Source organism: Anolis carolinensis, chromosome 3 (assembly GCF_035594765.1).
Source record: "Anolis carolinensis isolate JA03-04 chromosome 3, rAnoCar3.1.pri, whole genome shotgun sequence".
In the NCBI taxonomy this organism is placed as follows: Eukaryota; Metazoa; Chordata; class Lepidosauria; order Squamata; family Dactyloidae; genus Anolis; species Anolis carolinensis.
In genome coordinates, this window is record NC_085843.1 from 54,072,904 (window position 1) to 54,098,686 (window position 25,783).

A 25,783-nucleotide genomic window follows, 5' to 3' on the forward strand; every position below is an offset into this window, starting at 1 on the left:
TAGATTATTTCCCTAGAAGGAAATTCCACAATGGCTGTTCTGATTGGGAGTTCAGGAGTAGGCTAGATCCTTTACGCAAGAAGGAACACATCTAAAGATTTGAATAAACAAATTGCTGCAGTTCTAAGTGGGCTGACCTCCTTTCCCAAGCGAGCATCCTTTTTCTGCACTCTGGCTCAACTTTTATTCTCCCTATTCCCCTCACCATGTCATTTAACAAGCTAGTAAACTTCTTAATAAGGAGGAAATTGTGACATTTTTCTCATATCTGCTTCTACGGGTGACTATGAAGAAATAGCTGCAAACATCTGGCATCTAAAATAACAGTGACATTCCTGCAGAACAGGGACAGATTTATTTAGCCCTTCAGATGTTGTTGGATCCTAGGTCTCAGCAGGCCTAGGTAGCATAGGCAACGCTGGGGGATGTTAGGAGTTGCAGCTGAAATACAACTGGGAAACATGTGATTTCAAACCCTGCTCTAGATATTCTTTTTCTGTGGTCAGACCCCTTTCTGCATAGTTTATTCCAGCAGGGAGCAGAACATGCATGGCTATAAAATCATTCATACCATATTTCATCTGGATAGGGATTACTACCAAAGCTTAGGTTCTTGCATTTTGTAGAACTTGTAACATAAAGGCTTGGATTTTCATTTCTCCATATTTTTTATTGTTGGACAAAACATTTAATTGCTTGGCTGCTCCCATTCTCGAACCCAGTGATTCCCAACCTTTGGTCCTACAGTTGTTTTGGACTTCAACTCCCAGAAATCCCAAGCATTTTACCAGCTGTTAGGAATTATGGGTGCTGAAATCCAAAACACCTGGAGGACCAAAGGTTGGGAACTGCTACTCTAACCCAAGGAAGTCCTTACTCTCCTAATAACCAAACACTTAGCCTAGGGATTTCCAACCAAGAATTTTATCACACCAGCCTGATATCTCATGGCAATCATGTTGATTAAGCAAATGTAAACATGCTGTTATTAAAACAATCACTTTCATTACTCACTGCAGTTATACAATGCTGACTCTTTAGGAGTGTGAATTTCTGCAGTCAGTCTTTTCCACAGCTTGCTTTCTACCTGTATTTACCCTACTGAATGCATGTGTGTTCTGTTTTCTAGTTTTCTGCAACTTATCATGGCACAACTGCAGGATTCTTGTGAGACCTTCCTCTACAGCAGAAGGAAACTACTGCACAAGAAGTAGTGGTAGAACAACAGTGATGTTGGATTCATTGAAAGGAAATGATCCTATCCCAGTTCAAGACCAATGCAACTGTGGGACGGATATAAGCCACCCAGAATTCCTTCAGGGAGATGGGGCGGGATATAAGAATAAAATCATCATCATCATCATCATCATCATCATCATCATCATCATCATCATCTTGTGATAAGCCCCAACGAAAGGTGATTTTATCCTGCCAAAATTTTATCTTATCAGCCTTGTGTGCTGAAGTTCCAAGTTCATGGCTTCAGTCAACAGTGTTTCTTGTAGACTCTACTTCTGGCTGCCTTTTTGGACCCTGGAGCTAAATTTTCTCTCTCCAGGAAACCAGTCTCAGGTGAACCTGTGAGTCTTGAGTCTTCAGAGGCCGTCAGAAACCCTGGTTCCAGGAGCCCAAATCCTACTTCCTGCAGGATTTTCCTGACAGAACCATGCCATCCACAAAATTAGTCTTGTGACCATCATTTTAATACCACAATATTTAAATATAGCTTTAATGTGCGACTACGGGGCCTTAAGTATCTGGAATGAAACAAACAGTTGGACACTGGGGAAATTTGTTTCCCAATTACAGATGCAACAGATGCTTTTATAGTGGCAAACATAGAGACAGAAATATGGCACCCAGTCAGTCTAAATGTACAAAAAGAGGTAAGAATAAAGATGATAGCCAAGATATTAACCAGACCTTAATAAGAATGCTACATCTTGCAGATATCAGTGAAATTCTCAACCACTAGCCAGAGTTTCTGCTTGCCCAATGGACAGTGGGCCAACCTAAACATTAGACAATACGTTAAAAATATTAATGACCTTTAGTCACTTGAAAATATAATAGAATATCATTACTGTATGTAACTAAAATTACGTTGCATTACTGTTTTCAGAAAAAAGAATAAAAACATTTATTTTATTTATGTTTAAAAATATAATAACTCTAAAAAAATTCTGATTTGGGTTATGTGAGGCTGACACATATATTATATAGGCTTGGATCTTTATTATTGTAACTGCATAATGAAGCTTAGGTGGACATCCCAATCTGGGATAGTGACATATAGCTGAAGGCAATTTTGTACCATTTACCCACTTACATATTTTTTAAAAAATTGTATTCTTTTCTTATAAAAATTAAATGATAGACTTATACTTGTCAGTTGGCCTCCTTTGTCTCCTGGCAACCAATATTTTAGACCCAGTCCACCACTGTCATCAACATTGGGGTCGAGTTAAAACATGAAGTGAAGATAATACAGTCACAAAATTACAAAGAAAAGGTGCTCTAATGAGAGCCAGTCGAAAACCAGCAATAGAGAAAAAAAAAAGATTTTGCCAATTGTATCATGAACATTCAATTGTGCCATACTTTTTGTAATGCTCAAAAAGTCTTGGTTTAGTGTTTTGTTTGCTGAATCATGCTACTGTTTTGTTGTTGTTTTATATATATACTTTAATAGCTAGAAATAGCAAACTATATTTCCAAAGATTGCCCAGAATCGAATTGGTACGCTATGCTATCATTTGCATTTTTCCAGGGTTATGCAGTAGCAAAAAAAGGCAAGCCATAGCAACCAGCTTCAAGCAATATGTTTCTCCGGTTCGTGTTTCATTGGCACCATACCCACAATCTTTTCCCACCTACTGCCACTGCCTGTGATAATAGAGTGAGTCACCAGGCTTCCAGCCACTGTCTTTTACACAAAAGTAGTTGCTTTTTCAATAGAGCATAATAATTCCTTACAGAAAAATTATCTATCACAATTAATAACAACAAAATTGAGGTGTTTGCTACCTGTATTACTGTGGTGGGTAATACGGCAACACTAAAGGTAAAGGTAAAGGTTACCTTTAGTGTTGCCATATTACCCACCACAGTAATGCAGGTAGCAAACACTACTTGAGCAGTTTTTAGCATTGTCCAATAAGATAAGGCGTTTCAGGATTTCCTCACCACAAAGCTCCTTCTCCTCCAAATAATTGAATGATTAATTGTTTCTTTGGTAAGTGATACTAAGAATCATGGGAATAGTTAAGAATTATAATAAAACCAATGAACCACTACAGACAGATGTTCAACTGCATATAAACCATTGGTGATGCTTGCGTCCGAAAATAATTCTTGAAATTGTGAAGGATAAAAATTGCTCTAGAGGCAATAGAAGCAAAACTTAGAAGTGAGTTACTTTGCCTTTTGCAGCTGAATTAAAGGAAACATCTGTGAACAGCATGAAACAATGATGACGTAAATATTGCCAGCTTTTCTTTAAAAGGAACGGCCTGCACAGTTTTGAATAATCAACAATATTTCTCATATCGAAGAATCTTTCCTTCTCTCTCCTTGTTTCTGTAACCTCTTTGCCCAAGCGGTATAGCAATTTAGAATAGTATTAAAGTGTGTTGAAATTCCCATGGCAGCCACCAGTTCAGAAATAGAACTTGGTCAGGAAGTCACCACTCTCTCTTATTAATTTTCTCATGAGAGTAAATTTGAATGAAGCCTAAATGTGGATTGCTTCAGAAGAAGTACCATATACACCAGGCATGGACAAACCTTGGCCCTCTGGGTGTTTTGGATTTTAACTCCTACAATTCCTAAGAGGGCCAAAGGTTGCCCATGCCTGATATACATTCACATATAAGATGATTAAAACCATGGATTTTGAAGTGACCCATGGATAAGTCGAGGGTCATTTTGTGGAGAGGGGAAAGCACTCATGTCACATTTTGTGTTAACTTTTGGGCTATAATAATAATAATAATAATAATAATAATAATAATAATAATAATCACATATGTCAATATGTGATGAAGATGGTGATTATTATTCCACAAAGGAGACTCAAAGCGACTTACATTAAAAACATTTCAATACAATTTAAAATTCAAAAATATACAAACATTAAAATAGAATCAAACATCAATGGCATTAATTAAAACATTAACAATTAAAATCCATAAAACCAATTAAAAATGTACTCTGAGCTAAAACCACAGATTAGGCATGGGCAAACTTCGGCCCTCCAGGTGTTTGTCTATGCCTACTTTAAATTATGGTTTCACTAACTGGAAAGAAGAAAACTATTCACATGTAAAGAAGAAAAATATTAAAACACGGCAGCCAGACTAGTTACAGGAACATCTAGGAATGAGCATATTACACCCATATTTAAGTCACTCCACTGGCTGTCAATTAGTTTCTGGCAAATGGACACAGTGTTGTTTTTGGCCTTTAAAGCCTACATGGTTTGGATCCAGGCTACCTAAGACTCACCTTCTCCCATACAATCCGTCTTTTAGGACACCAAGCCAACTGGCAACTGTCACCCAGAGGATCTTTTCATCCGTCACCCCAGGACTGTGGAATGACCTGCCAGAACAGCTCTGACAGCTAAATCAGTTGTGAGATTGGAAGACACAACTATCTCTTTCCGGCAGGCCTACCCAGTCAGTTTTGAACTATGAATTTTAAATTAACATTCTATGTTTATTGTATTTCAATCTTTATCCCATGTTTTTTAATATGTGTATTTTATAGATAATATATGTTTTGATATGTGCTTTCTATGGAATGTATTTTATGATGATGATGATGTATTTTAAGTGTGTTGTCATGCCTCACCTTGAGCCATAAGGAGAGATGGGTAATAAATAAAACATTATGTATTATTATTAACAATGAAATGATAGATTTAATGGATATCTAGATAGATAAATATGTAAGTTTTGCAAAGGCATAAAAGCTAATTGGCCATAACAATTACACATTCTAAACCTTTGTACATACTGAAAATGTTTTAAAACATGCATTAAATGCATACTCTAAAGTTGCTTTATTTAAGGGTTTTGTAATACATTTTGACATTTTATTTGATTGACTATTATGGTGGTTAATAAACCATACATGATTTCTTAAATTAATCATATAATATGACATGGAATTGTAATCAAAAATGTAATGCATGTCAGCACTTGTTCCAGAATGAGTCCAGTAGTCAAAACCTTCTAGACAACCGTCCCAAGTGATCACTTGAAGTGTGCTATTTTTAGGGACAGCATGCTGTGTACTACATTGTATCCATTTTGTCTTAGACAGAGGAATTAATGGGAACCCTGCCTAAAAAAAAAGAACACAATAGCAAGCGGTGGTGCTGAAAGGGTGTGTATAAACATACAAAATTAGAAATATTTGTGCCTTGGGACTGTCTCAGTTTCTACTGCACAGGACAGGACAAATAGTATGACTGGCTTCCTTCCTTCCACAGAAGGCAACAGCTGTTGTAAACACTGATCTCAGCTTGTCTGGATCATGGTATTCTCCACTCTCTGAGATAGGTCCAATACTATCCTTCCCGCAGCATGTTTAAAGCTCACAGATAGTTCTGCCATGTGAAGAAGCATGGGTATCTTTAAAATATCTAGTTAGTACCATATAACTTTATCTCCTAAAGTTTAATTATATTTCTTCCTGTATCTGATAAAACTCCAAATCCAATCTTATAACAATTGAATGAACATGGAACATGGAATTTATCTTTTTGACAAGGGGTCCCCAAACTAAGGCCCATGGACCGGATATAGCCCTCCAAGGTCATTTACCTGACCCTGTCCTAAACTTTAGACTTAGGGTTGACCTAAGTCTGAAACGACTTGAAGGCACACAACAACAACAATCCTAATTTTGGACTATTTCATCATAGTCTGCCCCCCAACAGTTAAAAAAGTTTGAGGACCCCTGTTTTTGACTACAGGTGTATCTACACCATAGAAATAATGCAGTCTGACACCTCTTTAACTGCTATGGTTTACTGCTACCGAATAATGGGAGTTGTAGTTTGGAAAGGTATTTAGCGTTCTCTGTCCAAAACAGTCAGTGCCTCACTAATAACACAGCTCCCGTGATTCCATACCATCATTGAGCCATGACATTTAAAGTAGTGTCAAACTACATTAATTCTACAGAGTAGATGCAGCCTGGGAAAACATATAGCTTGCCAGCTTTCATATAGATCAGTGGTTCTCAAATTGTGTGTCCCCAAATGTTTTGGCCTTCAACTCCAAGAAATCCTAACAGCTGGTAAACTGGTTGGGATTTCTGGGAGTTGTAGGCCACAAAATTTGGGGACCCATAGGTCGAAAACCACTGATATAGATAAACAAGATCTCATCTGCATATTCAGTGACAATGCTACATATGATTAGGTATCTGGAATTAGAGAACAATGTAATATTCTTGATAGGCCTTTTATAATGTACTAGCTTAGGTACCCAGCAATGCCTAGGTTAAGTAATTTGTAATGCTATTTATGAGAAAAAGTCAGTCTTTGCTTTTGTTTTTCATGAATGATCCCATTAGAAAATGCTTAAGGATGTAGATGAACTACTATTCCCAACATCGTAGGTCAATTCCCCGCAAACCCCGCCAGTATTCAAAGTTGGCCATGTTGGTTAAGTGTGCACGTTTGGTCCAGCTCCATTGTCAGTTGCATTCATAGTAGTCTCTGGATGTTGCTGAACTACAATTCCCAAAATCATGGGTCAATCCGCTCTAAACCCTGCCATTATTCAAAGTTGGCCATGGTGAGTGTGTCTGCCATGTTTGGTCCAGATCTGTCATCAGTTGGTTCACAGTGCTCTCTGCATTCAGGTGAACTACAACTCCCAGAATCCAAGGTTATCCGCCCCCCCCCCCCCAAAAAAAACCCTTCAGTATTCATAGTTGGCCATTTTGGATATGTGTGCCAATTTTGATCCAAATCTGTCATCGGCTGGGTTCACAGTGCTCTCTATGTGGGTGAACTACAACTCCCAGATTTCAAAATCAATTTTCCCCAAACCCCACTTGTGTTCAAACTTGGTGATGTTGGGTATGTGTGTCAAGTTTGGTCCAAATCCATCACTGGTTAAATTCACAGTGTTCTTTGATTGTGGGTGAACTACAATTACCAAATTTGTGGGTCAATTACCCTCAAATCCCACTGTATCCAAAGTTGGCCCCATTGGTATGTGTGCCAAGCTTGGCCCAGTTCCATTGTTGGTTGGGTTCACAGTGTTCCTTGATTGCAGGTGAACTACAGTTTCCAAATTCATGGGTCAACCCCACCAGTATTCAAAGCTGGCCATGTTGAGTCTGTGTGCCAGGTTTAGTCCAGATATATCATTGGTTGGGGTCAGATAGCTCTTTTATTGTAGGTGAACTATAATTCCCAGCACCCAAGGTCAATTCCCTCCAAACCCTGCTAATATTCATAGTTGGCAGTGTTAGGTGAAGCTTAAATGGGGATTGCAGTGTACTCTGGGATCATTCATAATAAAGTGCCTCTATAAGGTATTGTTTTCATTCTTCTGCTGCAGCTTGTCTCCCATGATCTCAACATACCTTTATGTTCACCATCCCCTCCCCACATTCCTCAGCCCATGAGGCTAGTTAATGAGGTAAGTGAAAGCAGAATGGATCCATACAATAGAATGCTTTGTTTTCCCTTTAAATAACTTTGGTAGCACAAGCAGGATTGTGTCTCTCTCTCTCTTTTTTAAAAAAAGGATTCTCAACAAAATAGTTTTTGAATCCCTACATAGGGATACTTTGCAGAATGCTCATATTTGCATGCATGTATAAGGTAATGAACATTTCTTGGTGAAGTGTCTCTTTGAAACTTAAGTATTGACTGCAATAGTCCATGGATTCATATTAAAGTTTTCCCTCCTAAATGCCAATAAAATGCTGAACACACTGAATCCTAACTTTCAAGTTAGGATTAATTTCAAGTTAGGATTCATATTAAAGTTTTCCCTCCTAAATGCCAATAAAATGCTGAACACACTGAATCCTAACTTTCAAGTTTGAAGATTTTAATAGTTTAACAGAACGAAGAGTGATAAATCAGTCGCCCTCAACTTGGAGCTTGCTAACTGTTTTGGACGAGTTTCCAAAATCCCTGTCTAAATGGCCAATTATGAAAGTTTATGGGAGATTTTTTTGGGGCGGGGGAGCAGTTGATGACTATCAGATCGAGGAAACCTGTTATAAGTGCTAGTCACCTCTTATAATAAAACTTGCCAATTATTTAACACTTTTACTTTTGTTTAGTATCCACAAACTTAAAATAAATACTTCTCTACTTCATTGACATTTGTAGGGCTCACCCTATGTTAATTTATATTTTTATTACATAGTGCATTCATATCCATTTTTACACTGATAGAATATATAACAATTTTCCTGATGATTTGGTATTTTATTGGGCCACAGTAGCACAGCGAGTTAAACTGCTAGCTGCAGGAAATCTGCTGACTGGATTGGCAGTTTGAAGCCACAAGTCGGGGTGAGCTCCCAACTGTTAGCCCTAGCTTCTGCCAACCTAGCAGTTTGAAAGCATGCAATGCAAGTAGATCAATAGGTACTGCCTCGATTGGAAGATAAAGTGTGCCCTATACAGACATGCATTCATGCCAGCAATACGATCGGAGATGTCTACGGACAACAGGCTCCTCGGCATGGAAAAATGGAGCAATAGCACCTCCACATGGCCAGAGTTGAGCATCGTCTCCAGACGCCAGAAATGAAAAGAGGAAGGCCTTTACCTTTTTTTGTGTATTGTATGTCGTTTGTTCACTGTGTAAAAGGCATTGAATGTTTGCCTTATATGTATACTGTAATCCACTCTGTGTCTCTCCGGGGAGATAAAGCAGAATATAAATAAAATATATTATTATTATTATTATTACTACTACTACCACCAAATGGAAGAAGGTCACCTCATAATCAGTGTGATGTGTCTTTGGAGGGGAATGCAATGCCATTATACTGCATAAGTGCTATTCAATTAGGATGGCCATATTCAGCCACCCCTGTTTATGATACTGAGCACTGCTAATTAAATGTGGGTCCCGACTCCAAGTTAGGGTCCCCAAAAATGTTCTGAACATCACCTAGTGGCTCTTTTAGACATTTTCACGAATATGTTGTGCAGGATTTACATGGAGACCAGGCTGTTTAGCAAGCCTTGCAGATGTTGATTTGTTATTAGTATACTTGATTTTATACTTATTTTATATACCTGTACACTTGGGGTCACATAACATTTCTCAGGCCAAAAGGGATCCCGAGTGAAAAAGTTAAGAAGCGCTGATATAGATAGGGGGAAGGACTTGTATGGTAACAAAGTATAGGTTTATTCCCATTCCTTATATCGTTCACAGATATGCTACTGATTTGCCAAATTTAGTAGATGTCCTCCCATCACCTTGGATTTCAGTATTGTCATAGAAAATTAGTTTACTTCTTATAATAGTCAATGTATGATTGCTACCTATAGACCTTTCAATTTTGGTGCTTCTGGGTGCCTTACACCAAGTAAATACCAGATTTTAAAACACAATCGTAACCTTGACATCATAAGACATGTCTCCCTCCCCACCAGAAGGCCTGCAAAACTTGTGACTTAGAGAATGTATTTTATGCACTGCCTGGGCTTTGATGAACTTCCTGTTTTGGTGACAGTCAGTGTAATGAGGAGGTTCCTGCATACATAGATACACGAAGAATTTTGCAGCCAAATATTATCATGCGCAGAGTATTCCTGATCAGGGCTATGAACAGCGGTCATGCCCTTTTTCTTATGACTGATTTCATTCTTCTCTCACTTTCCTTTCTCCCTACAAAGAATCAGCAGGCTGGGCACTCCTTATCCAAAATGTTTGGGATGAGAAACATTTTTAATTTATATATGTGATTTTGGAATATCTGTATTTGTACATAATTTGGATATCTGGGAGATGGGATGTAAGTCTAAACATGAATTTCATTCATGTTTCATATCCACCTTATATAGATTGAAGTTATTCTTGCAGTATTTTTAATATACTATTGTGCATGAAACAAAGTTTATATACATTGCAATGAGAAAGCAAAGGTGTCACTATCTTAACTACCCATGTGAAAGATCTTGGATGTTGGAGGATTTTGGGATAAATTATGTTCAAGCTGTATTCAGTTCTGACTGAGCTATTGTTTCCTATATCTTGGGCCCTTTCCACACAGCTGAATAAAATCTCCCATTATCTGCTTTGAACTAGAATATATGGCAGTGTGGACTCACATAACCCAGTTCAAAGCAGATATTGTGGGATTTTCTGCCTTGATATTTTGGGTTATATGGCTGTGTGAAAGGGCCCTTCGTTTTTTGTCCTCCCTTTCAGGAGGGAGATGTTGGTAAAATTTTGTAATCCTTTGGTTTCCACCAAGCCTGCTGATACCTCCTTGTGCATGGATTGTGTAGTTTCATTATGTGTATGTATATGCATGTGTGCATGCACATGCACACACAACTATTATACAATGCCAGTATTGTTTTTCTCAGTATTGTCTGCTTTTCCTGTCAACAGTCCTCCAAAGTCCCAAACACAATTCTTATCTTGCATCACTTCATGAAATCCTTTTCAACTGGGGCTGCCAGAGATTAACCCTGGAACAAGCTGAATGCAAAGCTTGTGTTCTCCCCTTTCAGTCATGGCTCCATCCATTTTATTGGACCCAGGGGAGTCGCCTGGAAAATGCATTTGTTCATTTGGATTTTTAAAATGCAATCAGAAAATATGTGATACCTGTATCTTAGATCTGTGTGAAAATGTTGAGGAAAATGCTGAGGCTGTTCTTTTAAACCTGGAAAACTTCAGTTGGTGTGTCAATAGGTGAAGCTTTAATAAATGTAGTCACAACTACCCTTGGCAAGATGGTTTACACAGAAATGATCTTACACATTTGACATGTATAATAATGGTTCCATTACATTTGATTCACACCATGATATATCAACAAACCTCCATGTGTAGCACATGAAAGAGAACTCCAGCCAATCTTGGATCTCTTATGAGCCCAATAGTGTGATACAACTATTTAAAGTGTTTGCATCATATTTGCATGATGTTTTGGAAAACAATTTTAAGCATAACATTAGCAGTCACAATGTTACAAGAAACTATAATTTGTTACTATGAGAATGACCTAAATATTAAGCCCTTCTCAAAACTATAGTGATAGATTAAAGGTCTACACCACAGTACATGGAGCCTCCAGTGGCACAATGGTTTAAACCCTTGTGCCGGCAGGACTGCTGACCAAAAGGTAAGCGGTTCAAATCCAGGCAGCAGGTTGAGCTCCTATCTGTCAACCTCAGCTTCCTATGTGGGGACATGAGAGAAGTCTCCCACAGGATGGTAAAATGTCAAAACATCTGGGCATCCCCTGGGCAATGTCCTTGCAGACGGCCAATTCTCTCACACCAGAAGCAACTTGCAGTTTCTCAAGTCACTCCTGACACAAAAAATCCCCTAAACAAAACAAAACCACAGTACATTAAGGAGGAAGAGATACAACTTTCAAAAGAACAAAATTCATGACCTGCCAATCTCCCAAAATGATTTGAAGGTAAAATTGACTACATTTTGAATACAACATGGCTTAAAAAATCTGACAGCAAAACATTTTAATATACTTTTAAAAGTCATATATTTCAGTAGTTAGCTAGTTAAGGATAGAAAGCAAAAAAAAAGAAGGATTAATTGTCACTTTCATTATAAACTGAGAATGAAATCATATGTTCCCATGAATCTCTGTTGAGATTGTCCTGTTTTATAATTTCACTAAATATATCAAAAGTTAGACACACATTATGATTAAGGTTAAACTAACTGAAAAAACAGTGCAAAAATACAGAATATCTACCGTAGAAGGCAATTCCTCCAAATTCTATCTTGGTTAATACAATGACACCTGGTTTTAAAGTCAATAGGTTAAAAAACAATGCATAGCAGGATGAATGTGGTTGTTGTATTTTACTTATCACTATAAAAATAGTGTTGGGCAGATATGGGCAAACTTGGGCTCTCCAGGTGTTTTGGAATTGTGGAAGTCCAAAACACCTGGAGGGCCCAAGTTTGCCCAAGCCTGGTGTAGATGGATCATTGTTAGCAATGTAAGTCCCAAAACTACTCCCATCTCTCTGTATGCCAATTTAAGTAAACTGGATATAATTCCAAAAGATTCCCTGAATGTTGTATTTTCCTACATTTTACAGGAGAAAAATGTGGCACGCGGGCAAGCAACGCCAGAGTGTGCTCAAGGTGGAAAACATTATTAACAAGGAGGAGAGTGTTGTAGCAGTTTGTTTTTACCTAAGTTGAACTCAGTTCACTGCAAATGAAGCAAGATGGGGACACAGGAAAAATGGGAGGAAGAGAAAGAAACTATGGCATTTTAAAAGCATCTTTAAAATGGCATAACAGAGAATTATAATTGGGAGTTTTGCTGTCAAATTGAGAATGTTGGAAAGTGTGTAGTGTATTTCTCTAATCAATTAATGATGGTGACAATTGGGAAGCTAGATCTTCAATATGTTATGCAATATGTTATGCATAGATCTTCAATATGTTATGCAAATTCTATTTTTTTTAAAGCTAGGTAAATGGTATAAACAAGGCAAGACCACATCATCAACTCAGCTGCTTCCATAACGTAATCCATGGGACGTGCGGCTTTTCAATGTTATCTGCACATTATTTCTTCCTGTCAATCTAATGTTGATTTTGGGAAACCTCTAAAATACGTGTAGGGTGTAGCCATCTCTGATCAAGCCAAAGTAGTTTGGAGTTGCATGAAAGCTAATTAAAATGGTTCTCACAAGGAGAAGCGAAAGTGTCTGTTTCCGTTTGTTGCCTCTATGCCTTAAGCCTAGATCTTCAGAGAAAACTATTTTTATCATTGCATCTGGCAAGGTTATATAGGCCAACATCTTCTGGCCAGTTTTATCAGATGGAGCTCACGCCTGCTATTTGATGAGAACATCCTTTATTTTAAGATCACATCTCCCCTTCTGACAGATAAGGATCTTCAGTATACCTTTTACCTTTCTATAATCATTCTGCACTTAAGGAGTGGGATCTAAAATAATGAGCTCCCAGGTTTATGCCTCTGAAACTGACATTCTCCATGGCTTAATATTGGAAATTTATTTCATTGTTGGCCAAGAAATCAAATCCACTCCCTTATCCTTGTCAGATGCAGAAGTTTAGAAATACATTATTCATTGCTTGTCCTATATTGGAAATTCTTTACACCTAGGCTAAATTTTAATTTGGAATGTTTTTAATAGATATACAGATTTGGAAGGTTTTCATATACAGGGTATCCCAAAATGTATGTACCCTTTAACAGCTAGCAGCAGTTATAGTGATGATTTGAAGGCTAGTAAACACAGTACAGGCAGTCCCTGAGTTACAAACATCTGACTTACAAATGACGCATAGTTAATAATGGGGTGAGACAACAGAATGTAAGAAAAATCTACCCCTTGGAAGGGAAATTCACTCCTGAAGGAGTTATCATGGGGAAAAGGTGTCTCCGGTGAAGCTTTCTCACCAATTCTTATTTCCGCAACAAGCCAATTTTTTTCTAAATCCCATTAGCATAGGGACAGAAAGTGAGGTAAACTCTTCTGAACTGGGATACAGATAACATGATGATGATGATGATGAAGATGATGATAATATTATTAATAATTATTATTTTGTGTCAGGTGCGACTTGAGAAACTGCAAGTTGCTTCTGGTGTGAGAGAATTGGCCATCTGCAAGGACATTGCCCAGGGGACACCCAAATGTTTTGATGTTTTTACCATCCTTGTGGGAGGCTTCTCTTATATCCCCACATGGGGAGCTGGAGCTGACAGAGGGAGCTCATCTGCACTCTCCTCAGATTCAAACCTGCAACCTTTAGGTCAGCAACCCAACTGTCAGGTTAGCAGTCCTGCCGGCACTAGGGTTTAACCCATTGCGCTCCGCAATAATAATAATAATTTTATTTCTTATCCACCTCTGCTTGTGGTTCGAGGTAGGTTACAGAATAATTAAAGAACATAAAAATTGTAAAAATAGTACAAATACACAGGTTGAAATGTATTTCTATAAAATATACATATTAACACCTCCCTATTCTATCCAAAGCACTCTATCTCTCTCCCCCTATATATATATACACACACACACACAGAGTGAGGGGGGGAGGCTGGAGTTACACTTAAAAATGTACCTGTTTATATTTATATACAAATTAACCTTAAGAACAAATCTACAGAACTAATCTTGTTCATAATTTGGGGACTTCCTGTCCATTGATAATGAAGAATATATGTTGCAAGAGGGATTTAATCAGAGTTGCACTTTCAGTTTTGTGTAATGTGTTATACAGCAATGCACTGCTCACATTGCCAAAACACAGAGCTGTGAATCTAATTTAAAGTTTCTCTTCTAATTCTGTGACACTTATCTGCTATTAAAATCTTAAATCCTGTATACATTTTTTGGAAAGAAAATGCATTTTCTCCAGAAGTCTAAGTTGTTAAGGATGTCTACATTTTTTGGGACATCATGCACTGTATAGAACACTACTACTGTTAGCAAAGATAGGGAAACAGCGGAAGATTCCATGAAAACTAAAGTATAGGGAACATATGAAAGAAATTAATTTTTATTGGGGAAAAACTAGTGGAAAATAATAAAAAATATTTTACTCTAAAGTAGGGCAGGTTAAATGTGGCCACCTAGACATTCTTGACATGGCCTTATTATCGATTCTAGCCAGCATAGCCAATGGTGAGGAATGTCGAGTTGCGCAGGAGAAGAAAAAGGAGATATGCAAACTATGCTTCAGTTCTGTTTGCTGTGAATATAAGCTTTATTAGCTGATTTCTGCATGTGAATTCTGCACAGCAAATACTATCTTGTGATCCGATTTGCTGCTAGCCTCAAAATCAGAAAAAGATGTTATCTTTAAAAATGAGACTTTATGCTTCAAAAGCTCTTGTTCGCTTATACACATGCCCAATATGTTGTCCGGAAGGAAATCTGCAACATGTATCTTTCGTGGGAGAGATTACAATAAAAAATAGGATGGAAAAGAGCCAAAAGCAATAAAACATCTGAGGCTTCTATATGCAATTGGATTTGCAACTGTTTTCTTCTGAAACAATAGTTCATAATGGATGTATTAATCTCGAACCCGATTCTTCTGGGTGTGATCATGTTTTGTTTGGCTGTTTGCCTTTGTCGGCTTATTCGAGGTTTTTAGCTTTACCTTTCTGCCCTTTGCTTCAAGGACATCACTGGGGCCCCTTCCACACAGCTGAATAAAATCCCATATTTTCTGCTTTGAACTGGAATATATGGCAATGTGGACTCAGATAACCCAGTTCAAAGCTGGGATATAGGGCTGTGTGGAAGGTTCCTGGGTTATCTGAGTCCACACAGCTATATCTCCCAGTTCAAAACAGAAAACATGGGATTTTATTCAGCTGTATGGAAGGGGCCTCTGATCCCTCCACATTGAACCATGAATCCCAGCAGCTGGAGCCAGCAGAGCCATTGGTGAGGAATGCTGAAAAGTTGCCGCCCAACAACATCTGGAGGGCGTCACCATTCTCATCCTGCTCCGTGATATGATCGAGAGGAGTCAGAGCTTTTTTCAAAGGATAGATCAATGTCCATCTTTCCTTTTTGCAATTGCTTTTTAAAGCATAGTAACACATCTTGTGCAGTGCATTTTCTAATCAAGGATTCTGGTAGCATTGTATCCTCCCTTTGTCCAATATACTTTTCTTCCTTTTAAAAACAAGCATACATGCTAGCTTCGAATTGGGTGCTGCACCTTGAAAGATTTAAAAACAATCCAAGCAGAAAGACTCACAACTTACACATAGCCTAGGAGACATTCACATTAGCCTCTTCATAAAAGATCAAGCTAAATAAATGCTTTCATGCTAGAGTTATGCGGAGGAGGGAGAGTGCAACCTGTAAAGAATTAATCCGTTTTTGAAAACCTTTTAAGATAAATCCGAGCATGGCACAGCCACATAAACAGAGCTGGGCCTCTCTTCACCAAATGCATCACAATCCCTCCAGACAACTGCATTCCACAGGAGTCATAACAGAACTGAATGTTTTGCCTGAAGGATACACTACAAATTAGTTTGGTTTGTCACTTTTGTCAAAAGGGGGGGAAAGGGCAGCACAGGTGAAAAGAACAGACAGCGTACAATGAACAATTATTATGCAATGACTCAACTCTTTACGCTAAGGCCCCATACCCCGGGCTGTGGTGGAGGCTCCTTCTTTGGAGGCTTTTAAGCAGAGGCTGGATGGCCATCTGTCGGGGTGCTTTGAATGCGATTTCCTGCTTCTTGGTAGGGGGTTGGACTGGATGGCCCATGAGGTCTCTTCCAACTCTAGTATTCTATGATTCTATGATTCTATCTACACTACAGTTTCACAGTGCAGTTTAACTATTGAATTGCATTATACGGGTCTATAAAGCAATTCAGTGCAGTTGAACTGCATTATGAAACTGGATTACATGGCAGTGTAGATGGAGCCTAGGGAGTCCTCGCTGCTGCATTGGGTTAAACTGCTGAGCTGCTGAACTTTCAGACTGAAAGGTCAGCAGTTCAAATCCAGGGAGCAGGGTGAGCTCCCTCTGCTAGCCCCAGCTTCTGCCAGCCTAGCAGTTCGAAAACATGCAAATGTGGGTAGATCAGTAGGTACCACTCCGGCGGGAAGGTAAGGGCACTCCATGCAGTCATGCCGGCCACATGACCTTGGAGGTATCTACAGACAATGCTGGCCCTTCGGCTTAGAAATGGGGATGAGCACCAACCCCCAGAGTCGGACACGACTAGACTTAATGTCAGGGGAAAACCTTTATCTTTACCTAGATGGGGCTTATGAATTGGCTGACATTACCAGAATTAGTTACCAACAACTTTAACTTGTACAGTGTGAATCTAAAAGTAAAAAAGAGTGACAAAAGATCTGCCATATGAGGTGATTTTTCAGGTGTAAAATGCTCCTATGTCTTTTTTATAATGTATGAAACATTATAATATGTAGATTGCTCTATATTTCTCGTAAATACATATGAGAGACACATTTACAAACCCAGGAAATATTGATGCATTTACCTGCATCCAAATCATGTCCTTTTAGTATCTTCACGCAGTATACAACCACCTCCCTCCATGCATCAATCTACAGCATCCAGATCACTATCTATAGAGTAAGCTGACTTAAGTCTTCCTGATAAAGCTTCAAAACAGATACTTAAAAAATTAGAACGGATGATGATTTTTTTAGTTTTGAACTCACAGAGTTATCTATCTTATGATTTTTCCTGGCAGCACTTCTACATCTTTAAGATCCTAAGTCAGGAACACATCCAATAAATACCCAACTACATCTTTTTCATGCTTTACCTATTGCATTTCCACATTTGTGGTAAAATAAGACACAAAGGCTGTGTTAGACATTTTAAAAAAACCTCCTACATAGGATCACGAGTAACCGATAAGAAGCTGAGCTCCAAGCAACAATGCCAGTTCTGTGAACATACAGCTATAACACTCCAAGCAGAAAAAACTGGAGTTTAAGCAGCAGCAATTTATCTGTACTTTATAAAGTTTGAAACCGAGTGCTTGCATTCTTTCCAAAAAGCAGTTGTCTTATTTTAAATAGCAGTGGCCAATTAAGCATGCATTCTTTAGTGACGACATTAAAAATGAATGAACTTTAAAAGTTTCTTGGACAGTTTCTGGCGTCAAACACAACAGTTCGACACATATTGTATCATTCTGTGAAGGAGTAAAAAACAAAACTTTGGTATCTTTCCCAGATATACCAAACTTAGTTGCCCATAACCGAGAGAGCCATTGATATATCGGGATAGTGGGCTTAGCCAGTCATTTTGGCTGTTTTACAGCTGATGTATATTTACTTCTTAAGTCAAGTTCCACAGAGAGAAGAGTGGGGAAAGGAGAGAGAGAGAGAAAGAAAAGGTTTTGTTGTTGTTGTTACCTCTCTGTTGTGCAGGTGTGGGATGTTCCTGGGAAATCTTTGTTCCCCCATCCCTTCCTCTTTCTAGCTTTCCTCTGTCTGTCTTGTCCGTCAGTGCAACCCTTTTGACAGCCAGGGAAAGAAAAATAATGCTCACTGCTGGGAAGTGTTTAATAGCCAAGCCTGAGCTCAGCTTAAGGACTGAGAGGAGTCCTATGTGGCCTGCAGAGAGAAGGAGGAAGGCGGAGAGGAAGGGAGGGTGGGGAGAGCGGACAGGGTGGGGGGGAGGCAAAGCAATCAGGGTTTAAATTTAGACACCAATCTAAACAGATACTGCCTTTCCCAGAAAGGAGCGCACCAGAAAGACGCACACACACACAGAGGGGGCATAAACTCTTCTGCACTGTGTTCTATTTCCTCATTTCTCTCTAGCATTTATTTCTCAATCTTCTTCTTCTTCCCCCTCTTGCAAAAGAGTACCACTTGCTTGGGTATTTTTCCACAGTTTTCTAGGCTCACTGCTTCCACTCGGACTTTCAGCAAGCACTGTAAGGGTACATATTCTACACCAGGTATGGGGAAACTTTGGCCATCCAGGTGTTTTGGACTTCAACAGATGGTAGGCTGTTAGGAATTGTGTGGGTTGAAGTCCAACACACCCGGACAGCCAAAATTTGCCCATGCCCGTTCTACACTGTAGAATGAATGAAACTTGGCACTGCTGTGTCTCAATGCTATGGAATCCTAAGAGTTGCAGTTTGACAAAGCCTTGAGCCTTCTATGCCAAAGAGGAATGGTTTCTCCTCAAACTGCAACTCTCAGAATTCCATAGCATTGAGATGTGGCAGTTAAAGTGGTGTCAAACTGCAAGCCTCTCACTATTTATTTCTTAATGTATATATTTGCTAACCTGTATTCTAGATGTATGCTGATTTGCCAGTTTGACTTACCTCTTTGATGTGGGAGGGATTATAGACATATGATGGACTGAGCATGTTCAGACTCAGGACTCCATTTTGTATTCTCTTTTTGTTGGAAATAGTAACCTCTCAAGTCTTTCATTGTTCATTTGTTAATGTATATACAGTAGAGTCTCACTTATCCAAGCCTCGCTTATCCAAGTTTCTGGATTATCCAAGCCATTTTTGTAGTCAATGTTTTCAATATATCGTGATATTTTGCTGCTAAATTCGTAAATACAGTAATTACAACATAACATTACTGCATATTGAACTACTTTTTCTGTCAAGTTTGTTGTAAAACATGATGTTTTGGTGCTTAATTTGTAAAATCATAACCTATTTTGATGTTTAATTGGCTTTTCCTCAATCCCTCCTTATTATCCAAGATATTCGCTTATCCAAGCTTCTGACGGCCCATTTAGCTTGGATAAGTGAGACTCTACTGTATTTGCTAACCTGTATTCTATGTGTATGTTGATTTGCTAGTTTGACAGACCTCTTTGATGTGGGAGGGGTTATAGACATGTGATTGTACTGAGCATGTGCAAACTCAAGATTCCATTTTGCCTTCATGTGTGAGTTTGGTCTTCAATGAAAGCAGGTGTATGTGCCCAGACCTCAGTGGAGGTGGATGCATGTTGCTATGTTGCATGTTGCTATACTTCAGTAGAGAAGTATGACTTATGGACTTTAGTGAGTACAACTATACTTAAAGACTATGGATTATTGATTAAGAATGATACCCTGTGCACACATCGCAGAGAAAAAGCTATAATCTATCTATAACTAAACTTAAATAAGAAATGTGCCTGTATAGTGAATTAATACCAGATGTTTATGAGTAAACAAGATATGTTATTTTTCAAAGAAAACTTTTGTTTTTAATCTCTGAGTGCATATTTTAAACTAAAAGGTTTTTAGTTTATTATAGTGCATATGTTTTTGGGCAAATGCAACTACAATTACAACTGCAAAGAAACAACTGTCCTCTGCTAACCAAATATATTTTGTAGTGGCAAGTCTTTGTCCCTGGCAGTTCAAATACATGGTTCTTCAGTTTAACAGCTGAGTTACCTGTGTGCCATTGCATGAATGCTTGTGAATATCACTTGTTCAAAGAGTTGATTTCTAACAAGGCCATGCTTTTCTTAACTAGGTTTTCAAAAGGTGGTCTCCACATTTTCATGTAGATTCTCATTTGCCAAAAGGATATATGCCTAGAGACTGGGTGCAGTTATTTTCCAATAGGTTATGCCCAATACTGCATTTGTTCTACAGTGTAGATGCACTGGTAGAGCACATGCTTTGTACGGACAATGTCTTAGAGATCCAATCCCAACCATCTCCAAGTATGATAGGGAAAATCCTTTATTTAAACTCTAGGAAGCCAGTGACCAACAGTGTTGACAATACTGGGACAGGTAGACTATTGGTCTGACTCAGTTCAAGGCACCTTGCTATGACATTGTCATGGTGGAGGTGGATGCACCAATGTCAAATGCATATCTCACTGAGAACCACTTTTTTTTGAAATAAAGAAAAAGTCCAAATGATGTTTCTATTGTCCTAGAGTGTGTTCTGGAAATTCCTAACACTAATTGCATTTTATAATTACTTTTTAATCCTGAGACATATCAAACAAATTCCTCTTTTCTCCTTTCTCTCCTTTGAATTTTTAAAAGTTATAATGCATCCTTTTGAGTGAAAGTATCAATGAAATGGGACTTTTGCACTATAATAGTGTAACTTTTAGAGGGGGAAAATTGAGAGGACAAGATTTTTACTTTTAATCCTAGGAGTACTTTGGCAATTATGCCCCATTAAAAAAGCATTTAGAACAGTCCAAAGTACTGTTACTAGTTTCCTCATAAAAAGTAAAATGAATGGATAAGAAGGCAATAACAACCAGCAAAACTCAAAAACTTGTCTTGTGAAATTTCAGGCTTATTTAGATCAATCTGGAGTTCATCTACACTGCAGAATTAATTCAGTTTGACACCAGTTTAATCGTCAGGCTCAATGCTATGGCATCATGGAGGTTGTAGTTTTTCAAGGTCCTTAGCCTTTTTTGCCCAAGAGTACTGGTGCTTCACCCAACTACAATTTCCAGGACTCTATCATATAGTCTAGGACGGTAAAGGTAAAGTTTTCCCCTTGACATTAAGTCTAGTCATGTCCAACTCTGGAGGTTGGTGCTCATTGCCATTTCTAAGCCGAAGAGATGCTGTTGTCCGTAGACATTTCCTAGGACATGTGGCCAGCATGACTGCATGAAGCACCATTACCTTACCACAGAAGCGGTACCTATTGAGCTACTCACATTCGCATGTTTTCGAACTGCTAGGTTGGCAGAAGCTGGGGCTAAAAGCAGGAGCTCACTCCACTCCCTCGGATTTGAACCACCAACCTGTGTCACCGGGGGCTCCATCGTATAGTCTAAATCTACATTAATTTGATGGTGTAGATGCACCTCAGAAAAACCCTGGAATGACATCACCCGAATTTTGGGAAGGTTGTGTTTTTGACACATAATTTTGCAGTTTCTATGTGAATTGAACAAGAGACATATTGACAATCAGTAAGATGGAAGACTGTTTTTTTCAACAGCTCTTACTCTAAATTGGGCATTGCCATTTTGAGAAACACGCCATTAAGAAGTAAAGCAAAAACATGCCTTAAATAGGCAGGGAGATTCTCATGGTATTTCCTTTATCCCTCCATTATACTTCCAAACAATAAATCAAAATAATTCTGACACAGTGCTGACCAGAATAGATCTTCACAAAACTATTCTCAAACATCATAGATCCCAGTATACACAAGTGCATATCTGTTGACACTGATATGTTCAGGCACACTGACACACTTTATACAGATGTCTTTAATTTGGGCAAAGATATGTGGCATGAGCTTGATAAATGACCCAATCTATTTCTAAAGTCATTTGTTTGGTGCTCTAAATGTCACTGTATGAAGTGGAATCCATACAATGGAATTATTCATATGTGCATCAGTGTATTATTGGCTGTTGGTTATCAAAACCTTTGCCAATAGTGAGATTATGACTTAAGCAGTTGTGATCAGGTTTCCATCTAGAAGTAGAGCTGAGAGAGACACTAGCATCTGACCACTCTGACCGTCTCTACTTAAATCCGCTATTAAAGTGGGGAGAATGCAGGAACTGAAAGGGATTCGCATTTTGTAGTGAAGTAAACGCAGAAGCCGACATCCTGTTTTTGTATAGAGCCTGTGCCTTTAGACCCCCTCTAACAATACCAACAGGAAATGAACATGAGCTGTATTTAATGTGGGAATTTTGCTTTTGGCCCAAACCCGGGCTAAGTATATCTCAAAAGATCTTTCTCTAGCAGAATGAATATTGCAAGTCTTGGGGGACTTATCTACAGGAAGTGAAATCATTTGGAACTGTGTGTACTATTGACAGCTTTGATGCCATTTTGCAGCTGTTTTTGAGGGAATGTAAGCACAGTCACAAAGTATAGCAGAGGTTGGTTAATTTCTGAAGAACAGCAGATTACTTTGAACAGAAGCATAGTGTTCGGGCAAAGTTAAAATGTTTTCTGCAGAATCCATCATAAACTATAAACAAACTACAGGTTGTTGCTAGCAGATTTCTGCAAATGGGTGGTGTTCAGAAACCTTTGGCTGTTGCCAAATTTTTCATGACCCCAAGATTGACCAAAGGGGACCCCATTTGGGGTCGGGACCACCAGTGTAAGAAGCAGCGCTTTAAACAAACAAAGAGCAAATGTGATTTATGTTATATTTATTTAACAACAACAACAACAACAACAACAATAAATTCCACTGTTTTCAGAGTGTTTGTTTCTTATTTTCTGTCCTGATTTTAGAGTTTTTTTAAATACTGGTAGCCAGATTTTGTTCATTTTCATGGTTTCCTCCTTTCTGTGGACAATTTCAACAGAAAGGAAGCAATCATGAAAATGACAGAAAACAAAGAACAACACTCTGAAAACAGGGGAATTTCAGACATGAAACAATCAGGGCCAGCTAACCACCTCCGAACAGAGGATTCCCCCAGGCAGGAATCAGCCAGGCCTTGAACAGACAATAGTTCTTTCTCCCACCCTGGACCTTCCACAGATATATAAACCTCACTTGCCCAGGTTTTTGTTCTGTGTCAGGAGTGACTTGAGAAACTGAAACGTAGAGAGCATTGCAGTAGTCCAAACATATTGCAGTAGTCCAAGGCATGGGCGCAACTGGTGCACAAGTTTTAATTGTGTGAAGGTGCTCCTGGACACCGCTGACATCTGAGGTTCCAGGATCAGCAATGAGTCCAGGATCACCTCCAAACTGCAAACCTGCATTTTCAAGGGGAGTGTAGCCCCATCCAGAACAAGTTGTATCCTTATTCCCTGATCTGCCTTTCGACTGCCCAGGAGTACCTCTGTCTTATCTGGGTTTAATTTCAACTTGTTATCCCTCATGCAGTCGATTACTGATGACAGGCACTAGTTTAGGACCAGGATGGCATCCTTGGCTTTGGGTAGAAAGGAGTAATAGAGTTAGGTGTCATCAGCATAAATTTGACACTGAACTCAAAAACTCACTTATCGCTGGGGTTAGCGACCGCCCGCAATTAGTGGACCGCCCGCAATAAGTGAAAATCCGCGAAGTAAGGACACTATATTTATTTTAATATTTAGACTTTATTTTAGTAGTTATACACTATTTTAAGTCTTTATCAACCTATCATGTGTTGATAGATCACCTCCTTCTCCTCCCGTTTCCACTTGGGCTCCTTTTCTTTCCCTTTGGCTTCTCCTTCCTCCCTTCCTTAGGCTGTAAATTGTAATTTTTTATGATTTATAATAGTATTTTTTAGAGTTTATTGAAAAACCACAAAACAGTGAAACCGTGAAAAGTGAACTGTGAAGTAGTGAGGGAACACTGTAAACGTTAAACAGCAAGGGGGACAGAACTGAACCCTGAGGAACCCCACCGGGCAGGGAGTTGAACAGGTGCCCCTAGCACCACCACCTGGGTCCGATCCTCCAGAAAGGATCTGAGCCACTGTAAAACAGTGCCTCCTAATCTGCAATTTGTGTGAAATTTCAATACTACAGTATTTTGAATGACTCAACTATCAAATTGTGACAACACAGAAAAGCCTGTTATTGCCAATATCAAGCATATTAACTTTTTCATATGTAGTATAGGAAAAGGCTACATGTGTGAACCCTTGATTTCTCCAGTTCTTAGACAAAGCTGTAATAGAGGTCGAAGGTAACTATCAAATTCTGGGGAAAAGAGATTTTAATCTTAAAGGTTGTGACATATAAAAAGCTGGCTCAGTGCACAGTTTGACCATTGTCAGAAACTGCACAGGGATTAAATGGGCATGGAGGGGATCGTATGCATGAAATGATTAACATTATCCAGACAAGAAAGTTGGCTCAACTCATAAGACTGTACTGAAAAATAGTTCATACTTTATAGAGAAACTAAGGTTGCATCTAAACTGTAGAATTAATGCAGTTTGACAACACTAAGTTGTTGTCCACTTTGAGTCCCCATGGGGAGAAAGGCAGGGTAGAAATAAAGTTAATAATAATAATAATAATAATAATAATAATAATAATAATAATAAAGTGTCGTGGCTCAATGCTATGGAATCCTGGGATTTACCGTTTGGAAAGGCACTCATACTCCTCGGCAGAGAAGGCTAAAGACTGAGTAAAACTGCAACTTCTATGATTCCATAGTATTGAGCCATGGCAGTTACATTCGTGTCAAAGTGTATTAATTCTATAGTGTAGATGCACCCTAGGGAAGGTATACACAGAGTTGACAAATTGCTCTTAGTAATTCTGACTCCCAGAATTTCTCAGCCAGTATGGGCACTGGCCATTCTCACTGTGGGTCCAAAGATGTGTATTTTCAAAAAGCAACTTTCCCAAGCTCTAGTTATACCAGACCAGAACCAGAGACAGGTTGGTTTATCAGCAGAGCGGGCAACCAAGGCTCCAGAGAAAGAGGGAGGAAATGGGCTGATAGCTTGTTTCGATGGACATCAGAGGGACGCAATGGTAATCTTCAGACTCTATTGTGTAATGCCAAAATAAGGCCAAGATAATAACAATGTTATCCTGAAAGAAGGCAGACCCAGCCCTTGGTGGAATACTGTTATCTGGACACAGCTGGATCGGCTCAACTCTCAAAGGAAACAGGCGGACCAGAGAGAGGCTGCCTTTTCCCTTAAAGGACTGCTATTTGGCCAGAGGGAAAGGGTTATCCAGACAGAAATAACCTCTTTCAAACTGAGAGCACTTTGGGGATGTAGGGCTGGGCCCAGCTTGAAATATGTTGCTTCTAGACTTCTTTTTGTATTGCTGAAAAGAGAGAGCAGGAACTGTACCAAGCAACCCCGCAGCCTATTATGCAATTGCCTTGAAACATCTTGCGAAAGAGTGGCCGCATGCTTCCGCCTAGCAAAAGAAAAAGAAAGAAGAAACCGAAGGAGGATTTATTGTTATTTTATTAAATGTATTTTACTCTGATCTTCTGCCTTTAAAAAGATGTTCAAGATGACCAATAGCTAATAAAAACCAAAAGCATAATCAAATCAGTTCCTAAACCAACATATATATTGAAAAATTGTAATGCACAACAAAGCTACAAGATAAGCAATAAACCACAACATTATGAAATAATTCAACTTGCATTT

At 38.8% G+C, this 25,783-nt stretch overlaps 1 protein-coding gene across 1 annotated transcript in view; it reads right to left on the reverse strand.

Moving 5' to 3' along the window:
• Positions 1-18,390, reverse strand: part of rcsd1 (RCSD domain containing 1) — a 32,189-nt gene extending 13,799 nt beyond the window's left edge. The window contains exon 1 of the mRNA XM_003219128.4: positions 18,131-18,390. Within this exon, the coding sequence (XP_003219176.1) occupies positions 18,131-18,181 (51 nt within the window). The 5' untranslated portion in view covers positions 18,182-18,390. The remainder of the gene's footprint in view (positions 1-18,130) is intronic.
• Between the last annotated feature and the right edge of the window lie 7,393 nt (positions 18,391-25,783).